At 39.3% G+C, this 24,878-nt stretch overlaps 1 protein-coding gene across 1 annotated transcript; it reads right to left on the bottom strand.

Moving 5' to 3' along the window:
• Positions 1–1,712: 1,712 nt before the first annotated feature.
• tgm1l1 (transglutaminase 1 like 1) lies at positions 1,713–22,893 on the bottom strand. The gene is made up of 14 exons (XM_047369217.1): positions 22,648–22,893; positions 19,571–19,869; positions 19,280–19,471; positions 14,343–14,594; positions 10,805–10,923; positions 9,375–9,482; positions 9,113–9,290; positions 8,381–8,519; positions 6,478–6,670; positions 6,031–6,184; positions 5,422–5,706; positions 3,651–3,811; positions 3,392–3,528; positions 1,713–3,297 (listed from the first exon to the last, which is right to left on the bottom strand). Exons 2-14 carry the CDS (start codon positions 19,866–19,868, stop codon positions 3,153–3,155), a joined length of 2,361 nt encoding a protein of 786 aa, XP_047225173.1. The 5' UTR covers position 19,869; positions 22,648–22,893; the 3' UTR covers positions 1,713–3,152.
• Between the last annotated feature and the right edge of the window lie 1,985 nt (positions 22,894–24,878).

Here is a 24,878-nt window from a genome sequence, read left to right as displayed (position 1 = left end):
ATTAGAACAGCACGTTAATATACGGATGATTTTTTACCCTTTTGGCCTGCCATACACTAAAGTAGCCGCAATGTGCCTTCGTCGTATCGTTTGGCCAGGCGGGCTTCATAGCCGAGCCACCCCACAGCTACTGAGAGTTGCTCCAACGCTACTGACCAGACAGCTTCGCTTCCGTCAACTCGTCGCCCAGGAAACCTTTTCTTCAGCGCGGTTCACGTAAGAGGTTGGGCAAAGATAATTAGTTTAGGATGAAATAATCTGAATAATGTTTATTCCATGACATTTGCTTTTTGTTTGTGTTGAAAAACAACACATCTATCTAAGTGCTAGCAGACTACCTGCTCAGCTAATGATGTGTTCTGTGTTGTTTTTTTTTTTTTAAGACAGCCTTTATTTAAATGGTGGTTTTTAAACATACATCACCCATAACGTGTATGCAGTTTGATCTTTGTATGAATGGTATTTTAAAGGTACAAATGACCTTAAATGAGTGGTAGCAAGCTATGTTTCCTCTGTTAGCTAATGGCTAGCACCAGTCAAGTTAGGTGTAACAGGTGACTTTGTCGTCAGTAGGTGAGGGCCAGTTAAGCATTATCAAGAAAGATTGTTAGTTTCCAATCTAGGAATATAATATTTCCCTAAATATTATTTTACTAAATGTAATAGCTAATTAAACAGCAGTTAAGAATCATTTATCCAGAAAGGTTTGGTTCTATTTTAAAATATTATCCCCTAAATATCATTTTAATATTTCCATAATTATATCTCCTTAAATGTTATTGCACTGAATGACAGCTAAACATTGAGGATTAGACATCCAGAAGGTTGGTTTTATTCAGCAAATCAGTCTTTGAAAAATTATTTTATTAAAATAATGATTTATCTGATGTTGCAGTGTGATTGGTGGTTTGAAGGTAGACAATTATTGCCCAAGTTAGTTCCAGGACTAACTTAACCTCATTTCAAGATTCCTCAAGATGGTTCTCAAATGTAAATAACACTGAATGGTAATGTTGCATCACTCTATTGCTCATGGTTTTAACCATCTTTGATTCAACTGTTCATATTGTGTATATAGTCCTTGGTCTTCCTTATTCTTTCATGTTGCTTGGTAGTTTTAGGTAAATTGTTCTAGTATAGTAAAGAGTTTGTTGATTGAAATAAGTTTCACTTTCAGGTGACTTATGTATTTCTCAATACATTCTTGGATGGGCTGCATGGTGGGGCAGTTGGTAGCACTGTTGCCTTGCAGCAAGAAGGCCCTGGGGTCTTTCTGCATAAAGTTTGCATGCGTGGGTTCTCACCGGGTACTCTGGCTTCCTCCCATAGTCCAAAGACATGCCTGTCTGTGAATGAGTGTGTGCATGGTTGTTTGTGTGTTGCCCTGCGATGGACTGGTGACCTGTCCAGGGTGTACCCTGCCTCCTGCCCAAAGACTGCTGAAGATAGGCACCAGCTTCCCTGCCACCATGGAAGAAGCAGTAGAAAATGACTGAAATTCTTGCATTTTAAGAAACTGTGTGAATTTATTCCATGTATGTCCATTTGCAGTACAGTAATGCCAGAGCTTGGCTCACCCCTTTCACTATTGTCCTAATACCACTGCCTTATTGGGCTGGTTTTCATAGGACAACACTTAACAGACTGAGTTATTATTTAATAATATATTAATATTAAATAATATAATCATAATAATAATAATCACAACAGGACTGTTTTAGTTAACTTTATTATTGTCACAACAAAAATGACACAAAAACATTCCAGGTAGATAAGGTAGATAAATAATATGGGTATAGTTTTCTTCACATTGTACACTGAGTGCTGTAGTTCAAGAGGCCAGAACAGGAAAACGTTTTGAGGAATCCTGAGCAGATTTCTTTTTTCAAATCTTACACAGGATCCATTTCTTGCACTTTAAACAAAAAAACATCCTCACATAAATAGCGAAATAAAAATCAACATAGCAGAACTAATATGTCCTGACTGTAAAATGTTTCTGCACAAGATTCATTGTTTGTACAAATATTTTGTGCTCAAATTGTCCTGGGATAATGGAACTGACACTATTTGATTTTCTCATTTTTTTCAACTGTTTTTGTTTTTAAATTCCCTTTAAAACTGATTCTTGCTGTTATGTGCAACCGTACACTGACACAGGGGTGACCTGCTTATAATTTGGTATGTGTAAATTGGCAATAAGGACTGTTTGGCTGCGCCTTCCAGATATTTATTAGGTGGCCAATCAGAAGTATTTTAGCTGCACCTGACTGAACCTGACTGCGGTAAATCTGACTGTAGAGATAACGTTTCCTGCCTAATGAGAACCATATTCTCCTATGCTTCTGTTGCTGAAGTCCCTGTTTGAATAAGCAAGTTATCCGCAATGTGTGATAAAGATGTGAGCGTTATTGTAACCAGATGATGGAGAAACAAACAGTAAATACAGAATAAGTTCTTTATGGGGACTTTTTTTGGCAATTTAGCAGTCAAACAAAGGTTATCTCTGGCACTGATTTTTAACTTTTTTTTTAATGAAAAAGAGGCAGCATAAAAGAAGAATTCAACAAAAGACCTTCATTTTTCCTCATTCGATGAAGGGATTTGGATTTTTTTAATATTTTAGTGTTTTTACAGGGTTTGGGCAGACATAGCTAAAGAGAATATTAGCAGTTTTCAACAAAAAAAAACAACTAATAATTTCAATAGGTTCCTTTCTAAACCATATACAGGTCTCTCCCTTCATTTGAGCCACGGAAAGTTCATTTTGTCAATAATTTTCACATTCTAAATGAACAGTACACAAAAACATTATTTACATAACCACAACGTGGCCTAACAGTGAACCTTTACATGATTTTGTTCAGTGTTTTACATTTAACTACTGTTAGAATAGGTTTATACATTTAATACTTGTTAATTAAAGCCTCTTCGTTGCTGTGCATGTATTCAATGCCTTCTCCATGAATCACCAGAGCACACAAGAAGTGTTAAGTTTATAATAGATAAATAAAAAAATAATAATAATGATAATGCTACAGTGGTTAATCATCATTTCATAGATCAGAATATTTAGTGGCAGTAGAAAATAAATAGGACTGCTTTGGGGACAGAAATTTAGAAATTAGGTATTTTTGTAGAATTAGAAGAGCTCATTGTTCGCTAACTATGATGTCGGCCACTCCGTGCACTTGTGTTAGCTGTTTACAATCAAGTGATGCCACCAGTTTCCTGAGTCCAGGTTGGGTGGGGATGAAGTGCTCCGTTAGTGTTACTGTCGCTTTGGCACCAACATCACTGAGACAGGCGGGGAGAAATCAAACGTTAGTCTCAAAAGGAAAAAGAATGAGGAAAATTAAATGATGTAGAAAAAATATCAAAGTCCTCTTACCCTACAACCACTTCATGGCCCTTTTGAAGGCCCAGGCCCTCCACCCTGAACGCAACATTCTTCAGTACACGTGGCAGTGGGTTGGTGAAGGTAATCTTGGCTGACATCTCCTTACCCACCACAGCTTCACCCAGAGGCTGAATAAAATAAAAAAGATGTGGAACTTTATCAAGAAAAATAAACTGAATTGAAACATATACAGAATTTGTCTTGTTATGCATGATTTAAAAAGAAATTTTGATGCTAATTTAAATCCTACCATAATCTGGAGGTCAGGTGTACGAAGCCTGAAGGTTGTCTGGTTTGCCAACACTTGCTTGGTTTCACTGACTCTTCCAGAGAGTGTCAGCATCAGAGCAGCCTGGTCCACCAACTGGTTTTGGTACTGCTGGTAGGGCAAGACCCAATCTATAGTCTTCTCTGTGTACAGAGGGAAAGATGCATTTTTATTATGGAATGCTACCAAATATCAAAACCTACATTTTTGGAAAAACAGTTGGCCTCTTTTGCAGTCAGTTGCTGTAAAGATTTATAAAATTCTCTGTAAACCAGACATTAAGACACAACCAGGCAATATCTGCAGCTATAATTTAAAATCAGCACAGTGTATTAGCCTCTAGCTGTGTCTGTAAAATGAGCCAGATCAACTATGAAACAAGACCTGACTGATTCTACAGCCTATAAAATGTTATAAGCAATGAAAAGCAGTTTCTTGATTGATGCCATTTTTTTCAGCTGCAACCTTATATCTGGTATCGAGAGTTTTTTTTAGCAGCCAGGGTTAGCTACTTGAACTAACTCTAGACAGGAAATTGCGTCACAAGGTACTACAAGCTTATATTAACATTTTCTTAATCGTGCAGTAAGCTATGCAGTTGTCTGACTGATAACTAACTTGCATACATACATTCATCGCTCACACACATCATACATACCATAGACCACAAAACCGACTGACCTTCACAACCATATGACAGAACCTTTCATTTTAGTTTAATTTACCATCATAACACCCTTGACCCATTCTTTTGTCTGTTCTTGAAAGTTGACTCAGGCCTGCATAGTACTTGGATGGGAGAACATCAGGGAATAGCTCCCCATTTTTTATTATGCTACAAAGTGTTGCAAAACCCAGTTTATACCACACCATAAAATCTTGAACGAGCACCAGAATGTTATGACTCAGCTCAAAAGAAAACAACTGAGAAAAACGCTAAGAAAAATCATGTGCTTATAAAATTGCCCCTTTAACCATATCATTCCTTGATCCTTTCATACCTGACTTTTTGGGGTACAAAAGGGTACGTGGGTATAAAATCCTTTGTTTATAGATATGAAATGGAAATAGGAAGGGGCAAATCAGCAATGCTTGAGAAAGTTAACGGGTAAGAACTGGTGAACTACCCTGAGCCGATCCCCAGGTGTCCCATACTGCACTGAGAAAAGTGCAAAATGCCTAACCTAGCCACAAGAAATCCGGCAGTGGCATATAAAAAAAACATTATTCTTGATATTGTCTTAACTGTATTTTCATTTCCCTAAGCCCCCAAGGCCTATTTTATATCAACTTATCAATCCACGAGCGGCATAAAGAACACATCTTTATGCCTACTGTTTAGTTGAAGTTCTTAATAAGGAGTGGGGGAGTGACTATAACCTGTCCGGGGATAGACAGGATTACAGAACAAGTGTGACGTAGTGATAAGATACAGGAATGTGATACAATGCAGCAGCACAGTCCAGGAGAAAGACACCAGATGCTCCTCCTGTATTATCTGAGGAATACATTTATCAGCAAAGGGGTTTCATGGTTGGGTATTTATTTCGAAATGATGATGTAAAATGTGCTTAAATGATCCTCTGTTCACGAATGTCCTACCTTCCTAGGTTCATACTGACAATAAGCTTCATTTAGGCCAAAGCAGTAAGAATGAACCAATTTTAAAGCTCTATGTATATTTGAAAAAATCTGAAACATTAATTTGTGCCACTTTTTAACCAACAACATAAAAAAACTTTAAAAATCAAACCTTCATTGGGCAAAAGGTCCACAGGGATATTATCCTTCTTGATAGCATTCTTTAGCACGCCGGTATAGTACATGACGGCCACCTGGCTGTGTAGAGTTGTCTGGCGGGGCTGAGAGCTCTGGTTTTTCACCACAATGCTCAGCTTGGCGTCACTGCCCATCCTAGGCCCCTCGCCATCTATCTTCACCTCCACCTTCACATCCTCAGCTGCAGGAGCCGAGTAGATGTCTGGCTTGCTTCCATACCGACAAGCTGTCTCCACAGCAATGCGCTCCTCTTCAGAGTCTGCCCAGGAAGTAAATATAGAGGTAAGTGAACATTCTTTTGCCTGAGGATTCAAGATTTATGTAAAGCTACACCAGAAATGTCACACCCTTTTTTGTCAGATAAGACAAACAGAGATACACATTTTATTATTTTAAAACACAAATGAGAAGTTGTGTAGTTTGGTAGGAATCTGTAAAGAGTAAGACAATCTGTTGAAAATAATAGTAATGATAAATCATCCCATTTCAAAGTAGCAAAATATAAACAATTATTATGTCCGGCGATAGGGCATAAATCTAATTTAAACTTGCAGTAGTTGAAGTAAAACATGCTTCTCAGTACCTTCTGGATGTTTGTACAGGTGCGTGATGTCTGCACGCTCATCAGAGCCCACTGCCTTGGTGCTAATGCAGTGCCCAATAGCTTTCTTTTCACTGTAGACCTGACAGAAAGTACTGTCAAGTTTCCTCTGCCAGTAGATTTTATCACTGTTGACCTGAGAAGCAAATACCAAGAAGGATTATCAACTTTAAAGACTGATGATCAAGCTGAACTCACAGATAACAGTTTATTGATTAATTGTCTAATGCTTGAAGTATCTAGATATTATTATCTATGATGCAAAAACTCAATTAGATATTCCCTAAATAATCTAAAGGAGATGTTGACTCCTTACAAACCTCAACTAAATATTGGCTCTAAAACTGAAATAGCAAGATTCTCCAGGGAAAAAGATTATCTCTGAAAATCCTTCAAACCTTCAGCTTATAATGAAAAAACTACACTTACCTCAGCAAAGACGAAAGGCGTGTCGTGTTTTAGGTAGACATGACCGGAGCGGATGGCATTGACAGAGGCTGGGCCACAACGGAAGGTGCCCTGACTTGTCTCTTGGGGAGTAGAATCAACAGCCTGCCAGCCTCCATGGCCAGGGGGAAGGTCTGGTCTGGCCATCCAGCAATCATTCCATACATGGAAATTCCTACAGGTAGAAAGGTTTTTCAGTCTGAGAAAGTCCACTCATCTACATCTTTTTTATTTGAAAGAAAATATTGACTCCGATCTCGTATTTGCTCCTTCAGTATGAAATGGCAGCATTGCTATATATAAAGTCTAAAAACCTGAAGAAACAGCTGGATTGGCAAACTACTTTTTACACCTTTAGTTAGTTTGTCAGGACTTAAATGGTTGTTTTATACAGGGAATGTGGAACAGGAGGTTTATTACAGAAAAAATAATTATATTTTGATGTAGCAACTAGGCAAATCACAACTAGTACCTGTTTAATCATTCGAGATGAAGGGAAACATTTTAAAAGTATGACTTTTTTAAACCACAATTGTTTTTTAAAGCTGAAAATAATGTCAAAACAAATGTTTCTCACACATAAAGCCTTTGTAACCACACTGTATAAAACAGTACTTCAATATATGGATGCTTTATCCAGAAGTGCAGAGCATGACTGCCAATTGTTGCAAACAAAAAAATGAATAGTTCTCTTGGCAAAAGAAAATCATTTAAATGGGATTATGTTGAATCAATATCTGGTTGCTTTCTGGCAATGCAGAAAAGGACGGAGTAACCAATCTTACTTTCTCCATAGATCCTCTGTGTAGGAAATAAATGGGGATTTCTCCTTAACTTACACCAAACGTTTTTTCCCCAAGCATTTTTAAACATCTGGATTCTTAGCTTTAAGGCACCAGTTACCTAGGGGAGATGTCAAAATGGCCTGAGTGGGTTTGTTTTCTACCAGACTACCCAGAGGAGAACACAGTACAATTGGTGCAATTGTAACCTCAGACGACTAGCTGAACCAGCAACCAGATCTTCAAGGTAAGTAAAATGATATGAAAATGTGTTTACTGTGGTTTTTGGTTTTTATCAGTTGGACTCACAGATTGCGATACTAAGTTAAATCAATAACTTATTTCTCTAAATGTTTCCTCACATACTCCCCAACCAGCACATGTATAACATTAGCTTGAAGTAAGTCTTTTAGTGCCAAACTACAAAATGATATGAAAAAGCTAAATGTACAAGACAGTCTCCGAGTCCCCAACACATGTCATCTCAAGGCACTTTTTGAGTTTGAGTGACAAGTCAGATGGTGTGGAGTGATGTCTAGAAAAGCGGGACTTTTAGCCATTTCCATTCACTGCCACTATGTTGTGTACAATCTCTACATATATCATAAAAATAAAGCATTCAGATGACAGATGTGCCAGAATTATTTGTGTTTCGAATTAGAATTTTGTCAAAAGGGGTCGTTCCCCTCTGTTAAATTATATGCCCTCATAGAGAGCTTTTAAATCCCAGAGTAAAGTACCAGTCTGCTGGATCTCCAAGCTACTCCTTTGCAGACATTTCTCCTGACTTCTTCCTAATTACTGAACAATGCATACGTATTTTTTTTATAGCATCAATTTAAGATCGAGATTCTCTTTCATTACTTTGTTCTTGAGTGGCCACTGTGCTTTTCACTGTGTTTGAAGTTCTATATTTAACATACTCACTCTTCTGCAGCTATTGGACTATCTTGTTTTCTGATTATTTTATTTACAAAATTTACACAAAGCAGCTGCAAGTAGACAAAGCATGTGACTTCTCTAAGATGTGCTTTTGGAGTGGACGTAAATTTAAAAGTGTGTGAATGTATGATGCCCTCGCAATGTAAAGTTAGTTTTCTTACCAGACAGAGTCATTGTTAAGGAAGTCAATCGGCTGCATGTTCTCATCAAAGTACACATCTGTAGTGAGGGACACATCAGTGTCATGCGCAGACTGGAAGTTGGTCACACTGCGGGCAGGTATGCCAAGGCAGCGCAGCACTGAAAACAAGGAAAGACAGACAATGTTTTAAAATTACATTTCTAAGTAAACATAAAGACTGATCTAATCTTAATATACCGATTGTAATGCTGCATGTATACATTTCACAGAGTGAACTTTTTTACTCTGGCTGAAAGCAACACATGTAGCTCAGTTTGTGACAAAAGTAGCAGGTATGAGGGGAATGCCACTGCAATGAATTTAGTTTATACATGAGCTATGGCTTGCTATCAGGGGCATGTGCTAAAGTCAGCGAGCTATCATGTGAGGTTCCCTGACTACACACACTGAGATATTGTTCTGTTACAGAGTTACAGAAAGAGCTGAATGAAAAGGTCAGAAAAATGTTTGGATTCTTATTCAAGCTGACTTTTAAAATGATGGATTCCAGGGAACACTGCTAGGTAACACCTCTAGATTCTTCACATGCTAACACTCCAAATAAACATTCACCGTACACTCCTTACAGATGGTATCAAACAGCTTTAACCTCCTGCTGTGGTTCAAACCCTCCCTATAAATGCCCTCTCCTTGCTCTCACACACAAACACACCCACAAGTACAGATTCTGTGTTTAGCAGCTGTTGCTCACCTGTTGTAGTGACCCCAGAGAAGACCCAACACTGCCCATATTTCACAGGTATTGCATTGGAAGAGTGGTATTTCCTCAGGATCTCCACACTGCTGCTCCACGCTGCAGGACACACGCCATCAGAGTATTTTCCTGACCAGTTCCCGACCAGGACTCCATAGTCATCGGGAGCATTTATCTGAAAACATTATTTTATTTGCACTTTTCCCATTTATTTAACTTATTTTTTATGTGTTTGTGTATACTGTTTGCATTTGCTCACCATGGCAGATATAACTCTGACCACATTGACCGGATCCCCTCGGCCAGAAGGAGACATGCCACTCTTCTCCAAGATGAACAGGCATGCTTCCAGGATTCCCTCATGAAACTAGTAACAAGGAATATTGTTTGTACTGAAAGGCTCATCAGACAGTGAAAAAAACACTAGCTTTAGAAATAAAATGCTCTGTAAAACGTTACAAAAGTATCACTGTAGCAAGTTTAACAAGAGAAACATGCTGTGAAACAATACTTTATAGTTTTCAACCAATTTGAGCAATCAATGCTGTTCACAACGAAGTCCTTATCCCATTGGTAATACGACTTGTATTGCCTGCATGCAAAGTGATATGTTAAAACTAAAACTTCAATGTGAGGTTGTAATATATTATTATGTGTTTTATTAGGATTTAATGTGACAGACCATCACAATTTAGTGCAGAATTGTAAAGTGGAGGGAAAGGAAGCACTGTTTTTCAAAATCATTACATGCAAATATTTGAAAAGTGTGGCATGCACTTGCATTGATCCCCCTCTGATATGATGAAATAAAATTCACGCAAAGGAGGCAGCACAAAGCTGTGGGAATCCACTTGAAAATTTGTGGCAGGATTTGAAAATTGTTTTCAGTGATGCTCTCCATCCATCATTTTAGTAAAATGCGGTTTGAAAAAGTGGTGACTTCATGGAATTAACTACACACTTTTCCAAATTCTATTTGTTAAAAAAAAGAAATGTGCATGCTTTTTCCTCCACAAATCATGTACTACTTTGTGTTGATCTATTACATATAAATCCAATAAAATCTATTGAACACAAGTACGCTCAGTAGAAGGAAACAAGCGCACCCCAACTAAGCCTGTGACCTAGCAGTTGCACGCTGTCATTGTATTGGCTGATATGGTTGCTAAGAGATGATAGACTTTAATCAGAGAAAGAGCAAAAATAATTTGTGAGCAGGGAAGAAACTTGAGAGCGCAGTTTTGATCCGAACAGAGAGCCAGTTTGTGCGCTTGGAGGATGAAACAAGCAGGAGGAGAAATTATCTATGCAAGATGCATTAGATCAGAGTGCAGAAACAAGGATTTGAGAGAGAACAGAGTATATTTGAAAGAAAGCAGAAGTTTTGAGTGCAGACATTACTATGTTTGAGTACAAGCAGAATGAAATCCTGCTCTCAAATTGAAAATATGTGCTCTTGATTCTTGGCAGTAATTTTCCCCATATTATTTTCCTTTTTTTTTTTTTTTAGCTCCAATCAAATTGCAAAATAGAAATACTTTAACTGAAGTAGTTTTAATGCTATTTGCTCATACACCATCCTGTTACAGTGATACTTATCAGGTTCTGACAAATGCATAGCTTGCTCTGCTTTGAGTGGCTACAGGGCCCTGGAAAATACAGCACTTTACAGTCGTATCTAGTCCATACCTGCCCAAAGTTCCATGTGCGAGCACCGATTTGCTTCTCTGTGCCGTAGTAAATCCTGCCAGTGTCATTCAGCACATACTCCTTCCTTTGCTCTTCGTCATCCAGAAACACATTATCCTCTAGAAAAACACATGAGATATGATACTATATTTGTCAATGTTTGGACATAAGACTTCTGGAAAAGTTGCTGGCAGTCAGTTTAAACCAAAATTTGTGATTTCTGTTAATCCAGGAGATTAGATTTGAGCCTTGGCCTTATGGAAATAACCTCAAATTTCAGTTTTATCAACCAGTGACTAAACCACTTAAGAATGTGACTTTTTTTCCTCCCATGTTATTGGACCAAGTCCCTAAGATCAGGAAATTGCTTAGAAACACAATGAATTCATGAACCTTGCATTGGGGCCCTCAGTGGTTTATGGGAAACAGTCTGTTTGGAGAGAAATCAGTACTCCAGACCTGGGTGTTGGCCACTTCACATGAACATTTCTTTTTCCATCTTTTTTTTCTCTCTTGCTATCAGCAGTGTGATTAAACATGGGGAGAAAATGGAGAGTAAAAAACAAAAAGGAAAAGCAGTAAATGTATCAGGGTGTCTGAAATGGGAATCAGAAAAAGCAAGGGGAAGGAAATGGTTAAAAAGTCACGGGAGACAGCTGGGAGAAAAAGAGAAATTATGTTTGGGAGGAAGGGGTGGGGGAGGGAGAGCAAAGAATAACTCAGTGTGTATCGGGACCTTTAAAGGAGAAAGCATGCTGAGGTGAAACTGCAGCATTTGTCAGATCTGACTGTTTCCATTTTCACTTAAAGAAAATTCCCGGAATGTGGGAAGAAACATACAGGAGGATATGAAGGAGGAGGCTCAAAAACAGATTGAAGGGGTCATGGTGTGAGGTTCAGGTCAGCAGATAGCAAGGAAAAGGGAGCTGAACTGGGTTGGAGAGGTGTAGAAAAAGAAGGAAATACACATGGAGGCAGTAAAAAGCCAGAAAGGAAGCAGGTTTTCCCCAGCTGCACAAATCACTCTGAACCTAGCCCTGAGGTATTTTATACAGTAATTGTTGGTTTTGGGTTTTTTATGAGCATGAGGGACAGATTGGATTTAGGAAGAAGAGATTGAAAAGGGGGGGAAGCGGATTGGGCACATCTCCAAAAGAGACAAGAATATGTGCTCCACTGCCCATATTATTCTCTCTTTCAAATATCCTGCATGGATCATTTGCCAAACTCAGCCTAGTAAACTATAAAGCTCATTTCCTTAGGCTTTCTTATCTGAATAAAATAAGAACTGGCGATAAGAAAATAAATGGAATTCTCATTTCCATTGCGACTTATCCCAGAGAGGTTAAGAGTTTTAGAACTATACCTAAAGAGAGATTTAATACCGATAATGCAACACACATGATGCAACTAAAAGGTTTTTATAGCAAAATTTTAAAGACGGGAATCTTACATTCCCATAAGAGGAAATAAAAAAAATCTCAAAAAACTTTTAGAAATGACACTAAATAGCTGGGGCTGCACGGTGGCGCAGTTGGTAGCACTGTTGCCTTGCAGCAAGAAGGTCCTGGGTTCAATTCCCAACCAGGGGTCTTTCTGCATGGAGTTTGCATGTTCTCCCCGTGCATGCGTGGGTTCTCACCGGGTACTCTGGCTTCCTCCCACAGTCTAAAGACATGCCTGTTAGGTTAATTGGTCACTCTAAATTGCCCTTAGGTGTGTGCATGGTTGTTTGTGTGTTGCCCTGCGATGGACTGGCGACCTGTCCAGGGTGTACCCTGCCTCTCGCCCATAGACTGCTGGAGATAGGCACCAGCTCTCCCATGACCCACTATGGAATAAGCGGTAGAAAATGACTGACTGACTAAATAGCTGTGATCTGTAGGCAGCTGCATAAGATCTGTCAAATGCTTCTATAAGTCATAACTGCAAGTCAGAACTCCACATGGAATAAACCAACAGAGATTTTGCATAATGCCTTGCAAAAGTGTTTACAACTCAAACTTTCTTTTCACATTTTGTGATGTTTCAGCCACAAACCTCAATGCATTGTTTTTGAATTATATGTGATAGCCCAACACATAGCAGCAAATAATTATGAAAAAAATATACAAGTGATCTAATTTTTTTTCTAAATTTAAATCTGAAAACTGTGGTCTTGCAGTTGTATTCAGACCTCAAACTCAATACTTACCTTTCATTGTAATGACATCTTTCTGAATTAGATTTAGATCTGGACTTCTAATATGTTCTAATACGTTGACATGCTTTGATTTAATCCATTTCACCGTAGCTCCCACTGTATGTTTTGGGTTATTTTTTTTATGGAAGGTGGACCTCCATTCAAGTCTCAAGTCTTTTGCATCAAATTTGACCAGCTTCTCTCCCTGCTGAATAAAACCCTTACCAAAGCATCATCAGTGTTAGTTTTCCACCACACATAACATTTGTATGTAGGCTAAAAGGATTTGGTTCAACGTGACCAGAGCACCTTCGTCTTCATGTTTGTTCTGTCCCCCACATACCCAGTGGAATGCTGCAAATAGGACTACAAATGGCTTTTTTTTTTTATAATGGCTTTCAATAATGCACATTACCCTGAACACACCATTCCCACAGTAAAACACATTGATGGCATCATCATGCTGTGGGAAAGCAGCGGAGACTGGGAAGCTAGTCAGAGTTGATGGAAAGATCCAGCTGTGGTTCACCTTCCAGCAGTATAACAGCCAAACATACAGCCAGAGATACAATGGAACAGTTTGAAACAAAGTAAATGAGGTGCTGTTTTGTGTTGGTCACATAAAATCCATAATAAATCACATAGAAGTTTGTGGCTGTAACATGGCAAAGTGGGGAAAAAAAGTTTAAAGGGTGTGACAACTTTTGTGAAGCGCTTAAAATTATGGTCTGTACTAGATGAAAAGCATGTTTGCTAAAGTTGTTCCATTTACATATCAAATGAATTGCACTTGTTTAAAGTTATGTGCTGAAAGTGAAAGTGTAAATAATTTGGTAATTTGCCTGTTTAGATGTTTTACAGCAGTACAGTTTCAGGGCAACAGTAGAAGCATGATGGTATGTGTAAATTAGGCATTTTAAGGTCCATTTCCCCCAAAAAACAAACAGTTTTGATCTCTAATGTAGCTGAGAGCTGTGCTTGAGAGGGCCAACCAAACATTTGGAATCACAGCCAGGGGAGTTACATAACTCACATTCTTACTCACAGTCATGCTGCTGCTGCTGCTTGATGGACAGCAACACATTTTTGGATTCTCCTAACCTTTCTCACTCATGTGAAACATGATATCAGTACTCCTTTCAGAGGTTAAAGGTTTAAACAGTCATCTGTTTTCTTCAGGTATTTGCTGTCAGACTGATTAAAATGTACTTGTAGGACTGTAGCAATGCTACAGTAACAAAGTTGTTCCAAAAAATTATAGACATACATACACTACTAGTCAAAAGCTTGGACACACTGCCCAAGCTTACATTCATGTAAACCCTTTTGCTGTCTTCCTCCCCACTCCCAGCTTACCTTCACACCATGGATTGTAGAGCATGATGATATTCTCGCTGGAGTTGTAAAATGTTGGCTCCTCATCCTTCGCAGATTGCGTCGTGACAGTGAGCCCATATAGACCAATCACCGCGTCAGCCGGGGAGTTTACGGACAGCCTGATCTTGTTGCAGGTCTGCTCTGTGATCTTGGCCTCCCAGCGCTCATCTTCCAGACTGTCAACGAGTGGAATGATGACATGGGTCCCTTTAGAGACAATGGGCAAGGAACCTACGAAACACAAGACAGATTATATTTTGAAAATAGTTCCATTTGTTCTGATTGTTTACAACTCCTTAGACCTTACAGTGTTGGCCACATTTATTGACAACCATGGTGTCATGATCTTCTGATGATGATTATGTGCATATCCTTGTTATCGTATAGGTTATAGGTTGTTTTTTCCTTACTTCATTCTCTTGTGTTTTATTTTAGTGTTCTTTATACATCTAGAGTTTTTTTCCTGTTAGATTCTTAGCTGGGTTTCTTGGTTTTCTGTTCAACATTTTAATGTGGTCCTAATGAAAAGTATGTTTAATACCTGCTTAAACATTATTATTTTCAAAAGGTACTTTTAATCTGACAAATGAGCCTCATATGAACGGATATTCAAATTTATTGAAAATGACTGTGGGTAGCTTCTAATGGTTGCGTAGTGACGTAGTGATCCCAAGATGACATTCTGTTGCAGGTCTCTAACAGTGAATTTTTGAGATTTTCTTTTACCTTCCTTACCATCCCTCTAACTGTGCGTGGCAGCAAGGTAAACAAAGGTCCTTGTCCAGCCTAGTGGCCTAGTAGTTAAAAGATATAGACACCCCTGTCATGTCATATTCTTGGATTCATCTAAATTTTTGTGATTATGTCACTGGGATAAAATAATTATTTATTACAACACTTTTTACACATTTTTATAAGAGATGCCAACAAATTTATCCATGTCTGAATGTGAACAATGTTTATTAATTAAATGAAGATGTATGTAAGAAGGACCTGCTTAACAAGAAAAAAAGAGCCTTCAGAGAGGGAGACAGAAAATTATTGAGGAGTTTACAGAAGCAACTTAAAGTCAAGATAAGAGACAGCAAGGAGGAGTACAAGAAGAAGCTGGAGAGCAAGCTCCAGCAAAACAATATCAGAGATGTGTGGACAGGGATGAAGAAGATCACAGGCTTCAAGCAGAAGGATGATCAGACCGATGGAGGTCTGGACAGAGCCAATAAACTAAACACATTCTTCAATAGGTTCAGTTCAGAAACAAGCTTCGCATCCTCCTCTCCTGCTCACAGCCAAAGAGACATTCCACCCTCCTTTGACCCACAGGACCCACAGCTGTCCAGTAACACCTCACATTTTTTATCTTCCACCTCAGCCCTAGACCCTTCTGCTTCTACATGTTTGCCTTCAACCATATCAGAAGATGATGATGCTTCCTTTGCTTCCCGCTTCCACCTGTGTGTCTCAAGAAGTCAAGTGAAGATGCAACTGGAGAGACTAAATTGGAATAAGGCTGCAGGTCCAGATGGTGTCAGCCCTAGAGTCCTGAAGGTCTGTGCAGAGCAGCTCTGTGGGATTCTGCAGCACCTCTTCAACCTTAGCCTGGCCCAGAAGAAGGTTCCGGTGTTGTGGAAGACCTCCTGTCTTGTTCCGGTACCAAAGAAAACTCACCCATCAGTCCTCAATGACTATAGACCTGTTGCCCTGACATCCCACATCATGAAGGTCCTAGAGAGACTCCTGTTGGCCCACCTGAGTAAGCAAACAGTAAACCATCAGGACCCCCTTCAGTTTGCTTATCGCTGTGGAGTTGGAGTTGAAGATGCCATCATACACCTGCTTCAACAAAGCCACTGTCATCTGGACAAAGCCAGCAGCACTGTGAGGATCATGTTCTTTGATTTCTCCAGTGCATTTAACACAATCCAACCTGATTTGCTTTGTCAGAAACTCCAGAAGACTCAGGTGGAGGCCTCAACAATCTCCTGAATCAAAGACTACCTGACAAACAGACCACAGTTTGTGAGACTGAAGGGTTGTGAGTCTAACCAGGTAGTCAGCAGCACAGGAGCACCACAGGGGACTGTACTCTCACCATTCGTTTTCACTCTGTACACCTCAGACTTCCAGTACAAGACAGACTCCTGTCATCTGCAGAAATACTCGGATGATTCTGCAGTCGTGGGGTGGATCAGAGATGGACAAGAAGCTGAGTACAGGAAGGTGGTGGACCGCTTTGTGGCATGGTGTGGAAACAATCATCTCATTTTGAACGTGACTAAAACAAAGGAGATGATTGTAGATTTTAAGAGAAACAGGAATAAGTCAAAAACTATTTCTATCATGGGAGAAGAAGTGGAGGTGGTGGAGGAGTATAAATACCTCAGTGTTCACCTGGACAACAGACTAGAGTGAAGATGCAACTGTGAAGCCATCTACAAGAAGGGACAGAGCAGACTGTACTTCTTGAGGAAGCTTAGGTCCTCTGGTGTTTGCAGCAAGATGCTGCATATTTTCTATAAGTCTGTTGTGGAGAGTGTGATCTCTTCTACCATCATCTGCTGGGGAAGCAGCATCAGAGCCAGGGACTTAAAAAAGCTCAACAAGCTGATAAAAAAAGGCTGGCTCTGTTCTGGGGACTCCTCTGGAACCTCTGGAGATCATTGTGGAAAGACGGATTCTTCATAAATTGAAGAACATTATGGAGAACCCTGAGCATCCTCTTTATGAGACTGTCCTACAGCAACAGGGTGTCTTCAGTCAGAGGCTTCTTCAGATCTGCTGTAAGACGGAGCGCTACAGGAGATCCTTCCTGCCCACAGCCATCAGCATCTACAACGGCTCTTTGAAGAAACCCTCATAATGAGCTACAACAATATTTAATTTCCCTTTGGGATTAATAAAGTATTTTTGAATTGAATTGAATGCATGTTTGTATGTTTTAACATATTTTCTTGCAGAGATTGATATCATCCTAATAGCTTGTGTTCTGAAATAGTACATACCATTTTCAGTTCTGTTGTAAACTACCACATATGGAAAGAATCCCATTCTTTCCTTTTCACTTTGCTAAATTTTGCTCAGACTAATTCAACTCAAGATTCTTCCTTATCGTTTTGTGAAATCAAATTAAATGTTTGTAGCACAGAGGTGATAGTTACAACCTTCAGCTGAAAACAGTCTGGACTATATCTGTAATAGTAAGGGAGTCTTGGTAGATGAGCAAACTCTAAACCACATGTGCATCCCAGCCTCCCCCAGCTATGCAAATTTTATTTCACAGTAAACAATGCTTTAAGACTGGAAATCCTCCAAAACATTTTTTTTTTTTACATTTGGAAATCGTACACATCTGTTGGTGTTTAACAGCTGTTTTAAAAGATTTTTTATATGGCCTCATATTCTTTAATCACCTTACAGGCCCATTAGCTTGACTAAAAAGCTCTGAATGCTTCTTACTGAAGCATGCATTCTGTGGAACCCAGCTGGAGGACATATTCCGACTGCTGCATTAAGTTTATCGTGAAGCCATTGTTCCCCATCTGACTTCTTGCCATTCTCCTTCTTCCCAATGAATATTTATTCAGAAGGAAATCTAAAAGAAAACATTGTCTCTTATCTAAAGAAACAACTTCATCTACAAAATAAAATCATCTTCGGTCCAGCTGCCAAATTTAGAAACTAGAACCGAGTCAAGGATTTGATGTAAAAACATCCTCTGCAAAAGCAGTTGAGGAAATAATAGTGATCTAAGCAGTGGTTGACAGCAAATAAGTACTGCACTGTGATGTAATGGTTATTTATTCCCAAGTGTGTACTATGAGGATGGTAAATTCCAGTGGGGGGTGTCTGGTATCCTGAGGTCTGGAAACTGTTAACTCTGAGGAATGGCTGGGTGGAATCCAAATCCTGTGAGGCAGCTATGGTTAAACTGCAGCTCAATATGAATATGGTAGATATACAAAGTGAAGGCATTAGACATATGTTGGACTGTCAAGGGTCACTTACATTGTAGTTTCACATGCAGTTAATATTAGTCACAAAGGCAATACAACTGGACAGTAGTGGTAGACCAATGGTCTGTTGTGGTTTTTAGCTTTTTGTTTTTTTAGCATTAATTTTCCACAAGGTTGTGTGCTCATTCCCCTGCTTTTCACATGGCTGTACATGCACACATGAGGAAAGCTGCTCAATAAATTTTGCAGATGCTAGCACAGCAGGGTGACCCATTTGGGGAAGTGATAATAATAATGTGAAGAGAGAGTGATCAAACACCTCGAAGGCTGGTGCAGGGACAACACGATGTCCCCACGTTGGTTGGTTACCAACATGGACAATATAAAGGAGATGATCATCAACTTCCAGAGATCAAGACCTGAGCACACACCCCTCAACATCAACAGCCATGCAGTAGAGAGAATTATAGAATTACATTTGTTGGAGTGCAAAGACCCTGGAGCAGATTGGCAAAAACCTGAAACAAATATCCCTTTCTAGCAACTTCCACACAAAACTTTACAGAACTCTGGTTGACAGTGTGTTGATAAATTGCCACTCAGCATAGTACTCCAGCTGCATTATGGCAGTGAAAGGAAAATGAGAAGGACCATTGAACTGTCTCTACCCTCTTCCCAGGATCTGCTTCAGAGCTTTTTGAGGGGTTTAAAATATTTTCAAAGAATCCTTTCAACCTTTCACTGAACTGCAGCCATCAGGCAAACAACACCGGAACATCAAAAGCAGAACCAACAGACTGCTGCACAGCTTTCTGCCACAAAATTCTGACGCACCGTTTTGAACTTGACCTCCCCCGCATGTCTATAAGTTTCAGTAAACCTACAAAAAATAGGACTTGCTTCAGACTGCTATCTTAGAAATTCCACTACAGTAATATTTCTTTATTTTTTTTTTTTAATTACCTGTTTTCAGCTCCAAGCGCATCTTATCCATGTCAGTACTGAAGGGCCTGTTGAACTCTATCTCCATCTGGAACGTCTGTCCTCTGCGGATGATCAGCTTGTCCCCATGGTACAGATCGGTGTGATGCTCCACTCTGTTCTGACCAGTCTTGGAGCTCAGAAGGTCCACCATGCACACTGACAGCTTGACTTCTGAGAGACAATAGATGGATTAGAGCTTGAAACATTCAACTGATTCAATTCTGACTTTGTATGGTTTATTTAGAATGCAGAACTAAACTTTAATTCTACCTTCGGTTTCCTTCATTTCTCCATTCTCAGGCTTTGACTTGTCAGGCTCAGGTGTCGAGACCACAGCAGGGGCTGGGGGCTTGGTGAACTCCACCTTATCTGTGACATCATAAGATGCACTGTTTTGATGCTTACAGCAGCATGGACAGATCTTCCTGAACCAGCGACGGCACGCTCCCTCCTCCTGCTTCTTCCCCCCTTCACTCTGAATGGTAAGCTCCACCTTGGTGGGCGCTGCCGCTCCGGGGAAACGCCCAACTTCAGACGGGTTTCGAATGGTCAAACGCTCACCTGGCATTCTAAAGATGCATAAATAAAACATTGGGTTATTTATTTTCGGGAACAAAGTTTGCAAATGTTTACATGCCTTGAATGATTACAAGAAGTACAAAAGTAACATAACACATAGCTACAACCAATGCTTGGCGGCAAATGTGGCTTAGCTCATTTAATAAACAGGAGCCAATTTCCTCAAAATGTAGAAATCTTATTTAACCATGTCTTTTCAAAAGGAAATCTTTAACAGACTTGCTAACAAAACTGCAAAAACAAATAGACAAAAGAGTTAAGAGTGGGGTCATTTTGTTTCAGTACATTTCATTCCACCTCAACACTTTGTGTGATTAATCAAACACTCTCTTTATCTTCACATCATGAAAAGGTCAAATAACTTTTCTTCATGTTTTCCCCCAATTACTTCAAATCTAAACTAGACTTTCCCAAAGCATTAGGAGACATTTCACAGACCTTGTTGGGTATACTCCCTGTGTGATCTAACATAACTCTTACAAGCAGCTGGATTCCATTTGCTGCACCCAGCCTGCACATAAACATAAACTGCAGAATAATGTAGTTAATGAGATCCCAGTGGGGTTTTTTTTGTGTGCACGTATGATAGGTCTACTGCTGGTTAACCTTCTTTATGAGAACGTTTATCTTGCTGTCACAACCCAGAAACGGAGCCCTAATTAAAGAGGTTAGAATTATGGTTAAAAAAAAGGGCAACATCTTTTAATTTCTACATTTTAGAAGGTAATAAAAACCATCTGGAATTTACTAAGTAGTTAAATTATTTAAATCTAATGTCAAGTGAATGCAAAGAGAAGATTCAAAAGCATAATTTATCAGTAAAGAAAACCTAAGGCAATTTGCAGAAGCTATGGATGAAATGTTCATTTCTGCTTTCAGAAGATTTAAGAGGGATTGAGCCTAGTGCTTTTAGTTAAAACTATGTGGGCCTGTATTAACAGAAAGCCAATCCGTCACCATTGTTATGTTCACCGCTTTTTCTCCGAGATGGACAATATTAGACATACTCTATACTGCTTGGGTTTATAGCAAGTACTAAAGTTTTTTTAGAACTTTGCAGGCCTTACTTCGTTTCTGCAACAACTACTTTTCACATTACAATATGCATAAACAACATACATTTCTTTTTGAAGAATAGTGCTTCACAAATTCAACTGCAACACCTAACTCACAGCGGAATATTTAAAGCTAAATCTAAAGCCTAATGTTTCATGCATGCTAATCACTCACAAATATGCTAGCATAAATGTAACTTTTAGCTTTGGTGACATTTAAACTTCCCCGGTCTGTCGTGTGTATACAATGGATTTGACTGTTAAAGAGAAATATGGTCTTTAATTACATTTTTATTATGATCGAAAGATCCCCTTAATTCATTAAGTACTGCTTCACTTTTCGTGCATTTATAAAAAATCCTCAAAACCAGGAAACCTAAAGTTAGTATTTTACAGACGATGTGTGATTTTCTGAGATGCCTCTTGTGAAAATAATAACCTTTCCTCATATGTTATCATATAAAAGATTTTTGAGATGCCTAACATCTGATGAGAGGCTAGTTTGGCATACCTCCAGGTATTCACACAACCTGTAGTTCAACAGACAAATTCAAGGAAAGCCTTCGGTTAAATGTCAGGGCTTTCATATTGATTTTTATGATTAAATATTGGTATTGAGGGTTTTTTAAATGCAAATCATGTCCAACAGACTTTACAGGCTGATTTGGGAAAAGGTAGTGATAGTAAAGTTATGTATACGTCAAAGAGTAGCGCACAGTTGATGAGGTGGTCAGGAGGGACACTTCAGTGTACCGAGCCTTCAGAACCCATGTTCAAAAAGAAAGCATGCGTGTATCATCTGTGTTTTCTGAGAGAGGTAATCAGTGCAGTAATGACAAATGACTGGGCCTGTTTGATTGGTGATGTGAGTCGTATGCGCAAAACATCTCTCGGTACTGATGTGTCTAAAAGCTTTTCAAAACTTCAATAAATTCCTATTTATGCAATACTGACTTTATGGCTCTCAACCTCTTTATGACAAGTATATACATGTCTATGTAGATAGATAGATAGATAGATAGATAGATAGATAGATAGATAGATAGATAGATAGATAGATAGATAGATAGATAGATAGATAGATAGATAGATAGATAGATAGATAGATAGATAGATAGATAGATAGATAGATAGATAGATACTGTGCATATGCTACGCTGATGTTAAAATCATGGCAATGCTTGCAAGAAAGCAAATTCTAAGCCAAAAACAAAACAAAAAAGGAATCCCTGATGATAATTACAGTAAAAATGTTACTATCCACTATCCACAGACTATCATGATTATGTTGTAAGGTATACCAATGAAACTATTATTTTTTTTATACTATTTAGTTTTTTCTTCCAGACATTTGCCCTGAAATGTATATATGCTGAATTCAATACAGGCTACACACAAAGTAGAGTGTCTATGAGAAAAAAAAAAGAATTAGAAGCAGCTGCTGGCTGGCTACAGCCCAACAGGCTGAAGTTGGGACAACTAATCCAATGACGTTTTAAGTGAATTTAGGAAATGAAGACAGCAGAAAACTGCATAAGTAGTCTGAATAGATTAAGAACCTCCAAATGCATTTGGGATCATGTGAGGTTACTAACTAGGTTTATACAATAATACAGACTAGAGGTTAAAGATGAACAGAAAGAAAGTTCGTGCAGACATAAAACAGAATCAGAAAAAAAACCTAACTAAATAAGAGTTTTTCAAGAAACTGACCTGGTTGGATTCTTCTTCGGATCAGCGGTGAAACTTCTTGTTCCTCCTGTGTAACAGGCGCTCACTTAGGGTTCGGGTTATTGAAAACTTCTGTCGTGACGTCGCCGCTCTTAGTGTTGAACTTTTACGCTTGTCCAAGAAGGATCTGCTCGGTACTTAAAGCAGATTCACACCCCTCTGCCTGACGGCTGAGCCCCACCCTGAGCTGAAGTTACCCCACTCCCAAGCTCACTGGACCGTTTGATAAGCAGTGCGTCAAAGAGGGCGAGCGTGTGTGTTGTGACTGATGTGTGTGTGGGTGTGGGTGTGAAATAGGGAGCTTTGTTATGCAATACGTTTATTATAAAAAGGAATGAGGGAAAACTTGAGAACGGAAAAATAAGATGATTTGTTGGATTAAATAAAACTGTTGGATTTGGATGACCGCTCAATATTTAGAACCCAAGGTTAAGCAAATCCGTTACGTTAAATTTCAGTGGAATCCCCTGGTTACAAGAAAAAATTCTAATTTGTCTTTCACTTCTTCTTTCTTGGTTAGCCAACACAAGAACTTTCAACCAAAAACCCGTCATGACCCCTGATCTATTTAAAGTTGTCCACAGTGGCGGTTTTTGACATTAACATCACGGCTCTGTGAGGTGCATTTTCTAATTTCTAATTCAAAAAAACTCAATATTTGAATGATCAAATTTGAATTGCATTAGTCTACACTGAACGGGTATTCTTTAAAGGACTATTTGAGATTTATGAAACCTTCAATGTATTTATCTTAAAGCATTTTCAATGCTTTCAGGGCACCTGAGCATGAGACAAACATCAAAACAACAACAGGTTCTGTTTAGATTTTATGCTAGACGATTAATCCAGTTGAGTTATTTTACACACACACACACACACACACACACACACACACACACACACACACACACACACACACATATATACAGTACAGACCAAAGGTTTGGACACACCTTCTCATTCAAAGAGTTTTCTTTATTTTCATGACTATGAATATTGTAGCTTCACACTGAAGGCATCAAAACTATGAATTAACACATGTGGAATTATATACTGAACAAAAAAGTGTGAAACAACTGAAAATATGTCTTATATTCTAGGTTCTTCAAAGTAGCCACCTTTTGCTTTGATTACTGCTCCGCACACTCTTGGCATTCTGTTGATGGGCTTCAAGAGGTAGTCACCTGAAATGGTATTCCAACATTCTTGAAGGAGTTCCCAGAGATACTTAGCACTTGTTGGCCCTTTTGCCTTCACTCTGCGGTCCAGCTCACCCCAAACCATCTCAATTGGGTTCAGGTCCGGTGACTGTGGAGGCCAGGTCATCTGGCGCAGCACCCCATCACTCTCCTTCTTGGTCAAATAGCCCTTACACAGCCTGGAGGTGTGTTTGGGGTCATTGTCCTGTTGAAAAATAAATGATGGTCCAACTAAACGCAAACCGGATGGAATAGCATGGCGCTGCAAGATGCTGTGGTAGCCATGCTGGTTCAGTATGCCTTCAATTTTGAATAAATCCCCAACAGTGTCACCAGCAAAGAACCCCCACACCATCACACCTCCTCCTCCATGCTTCACGGTGGGAACCAGGCATGTAGAGTCCATCTGTTCACCTCTTCTGCGCCACACAAAGACACGGTGGTTGGAACCAAAGATCTCAAACCTGGACTCATCAGACCAAAGGACAGATTTCCACAGGTCTAATGTCCATTCCTTGTGTTCTTTAGCCCAAACAAGTCTCTTCTGCTTGTTGCCTGTCCTCAGCAGTGGTTTTCTAGCATTCACACAATCTCCTCTTAACAGATGTTCTAGAGATGTGTCTGCTGCTAGAAATCTGTGTGGCATTGACCTGTTTTCTAATCTGAGCTGCTGTTAACCTGCAATTTCTGAGGCTGGTGACTTGGATGAACTTATCGTCCACAGCAGAGGTGACTCTTGGTCTTCCTTTCCTGGGGCGGTCCTCATGTGAGCCAGTTTCTTTGTAGCGCTTGATGGTTTTTGCGACTGCACTTGGGGACACTTTCAAAGTTTTCCCAATTGTTCGGACTGACTGACCTTCATTTCTTAAAGTAATGATGGTCACTCGTTTTTCTTCACTTAGCTGCTTTTCTTTGCCATAATACAAATTCAGTGTATTCAGGAGGACTATCAGCTGTGTACTGTATCCACCCCCTGCACACACAACTGATGGTCCCAACCCCATTTATATGGCT

The sequence above is a fragment of the Girardinichthys multiradiatus genome, chromosome 6 (assembly GCF_021462225.1).
Source record: "Girardinichthys multiradiatus isolate DD_20200921_A chromosome 6, DD_fGirMul_XY1, whole genome shotgun sequence".
Taxonomy (NCBI): Eukaryota; Metazoa; Chordata; class Actinopteri; order Cyprinodontiformes; family Goodeidae; genus Girardinichthys; species Girardinichthys multiradiatus.
Note: the sequence above shows the minus strand (reverse complement) of the source record. Positions and strands in the feature narration are given on the sequence as shown.

Coding starts and splice junctions, on each gene's coding strand:
- tgm1l1 (XM_047369217.1), bottom strand. CDS start 19,868: ATGCCAGGTGAGCGTTTGACCATTCGAAACCCGTCTGAAGTTGGGCGT. Junction 19,472..19,570: donor AGAAATGAAGGAAACCGAAG/GTAGAATTAAAG, acceptor ATTGTCTCTCAG/AAGTCAAGCTGTCAGTGTGC. Junction 5,707..6,030: donor CCTGTACAAACATCCAGAAG/GTACTGAGAAGC, acceptor CTTCCTGGGCAG/ACTCTGAAGAGGAGCGCATT.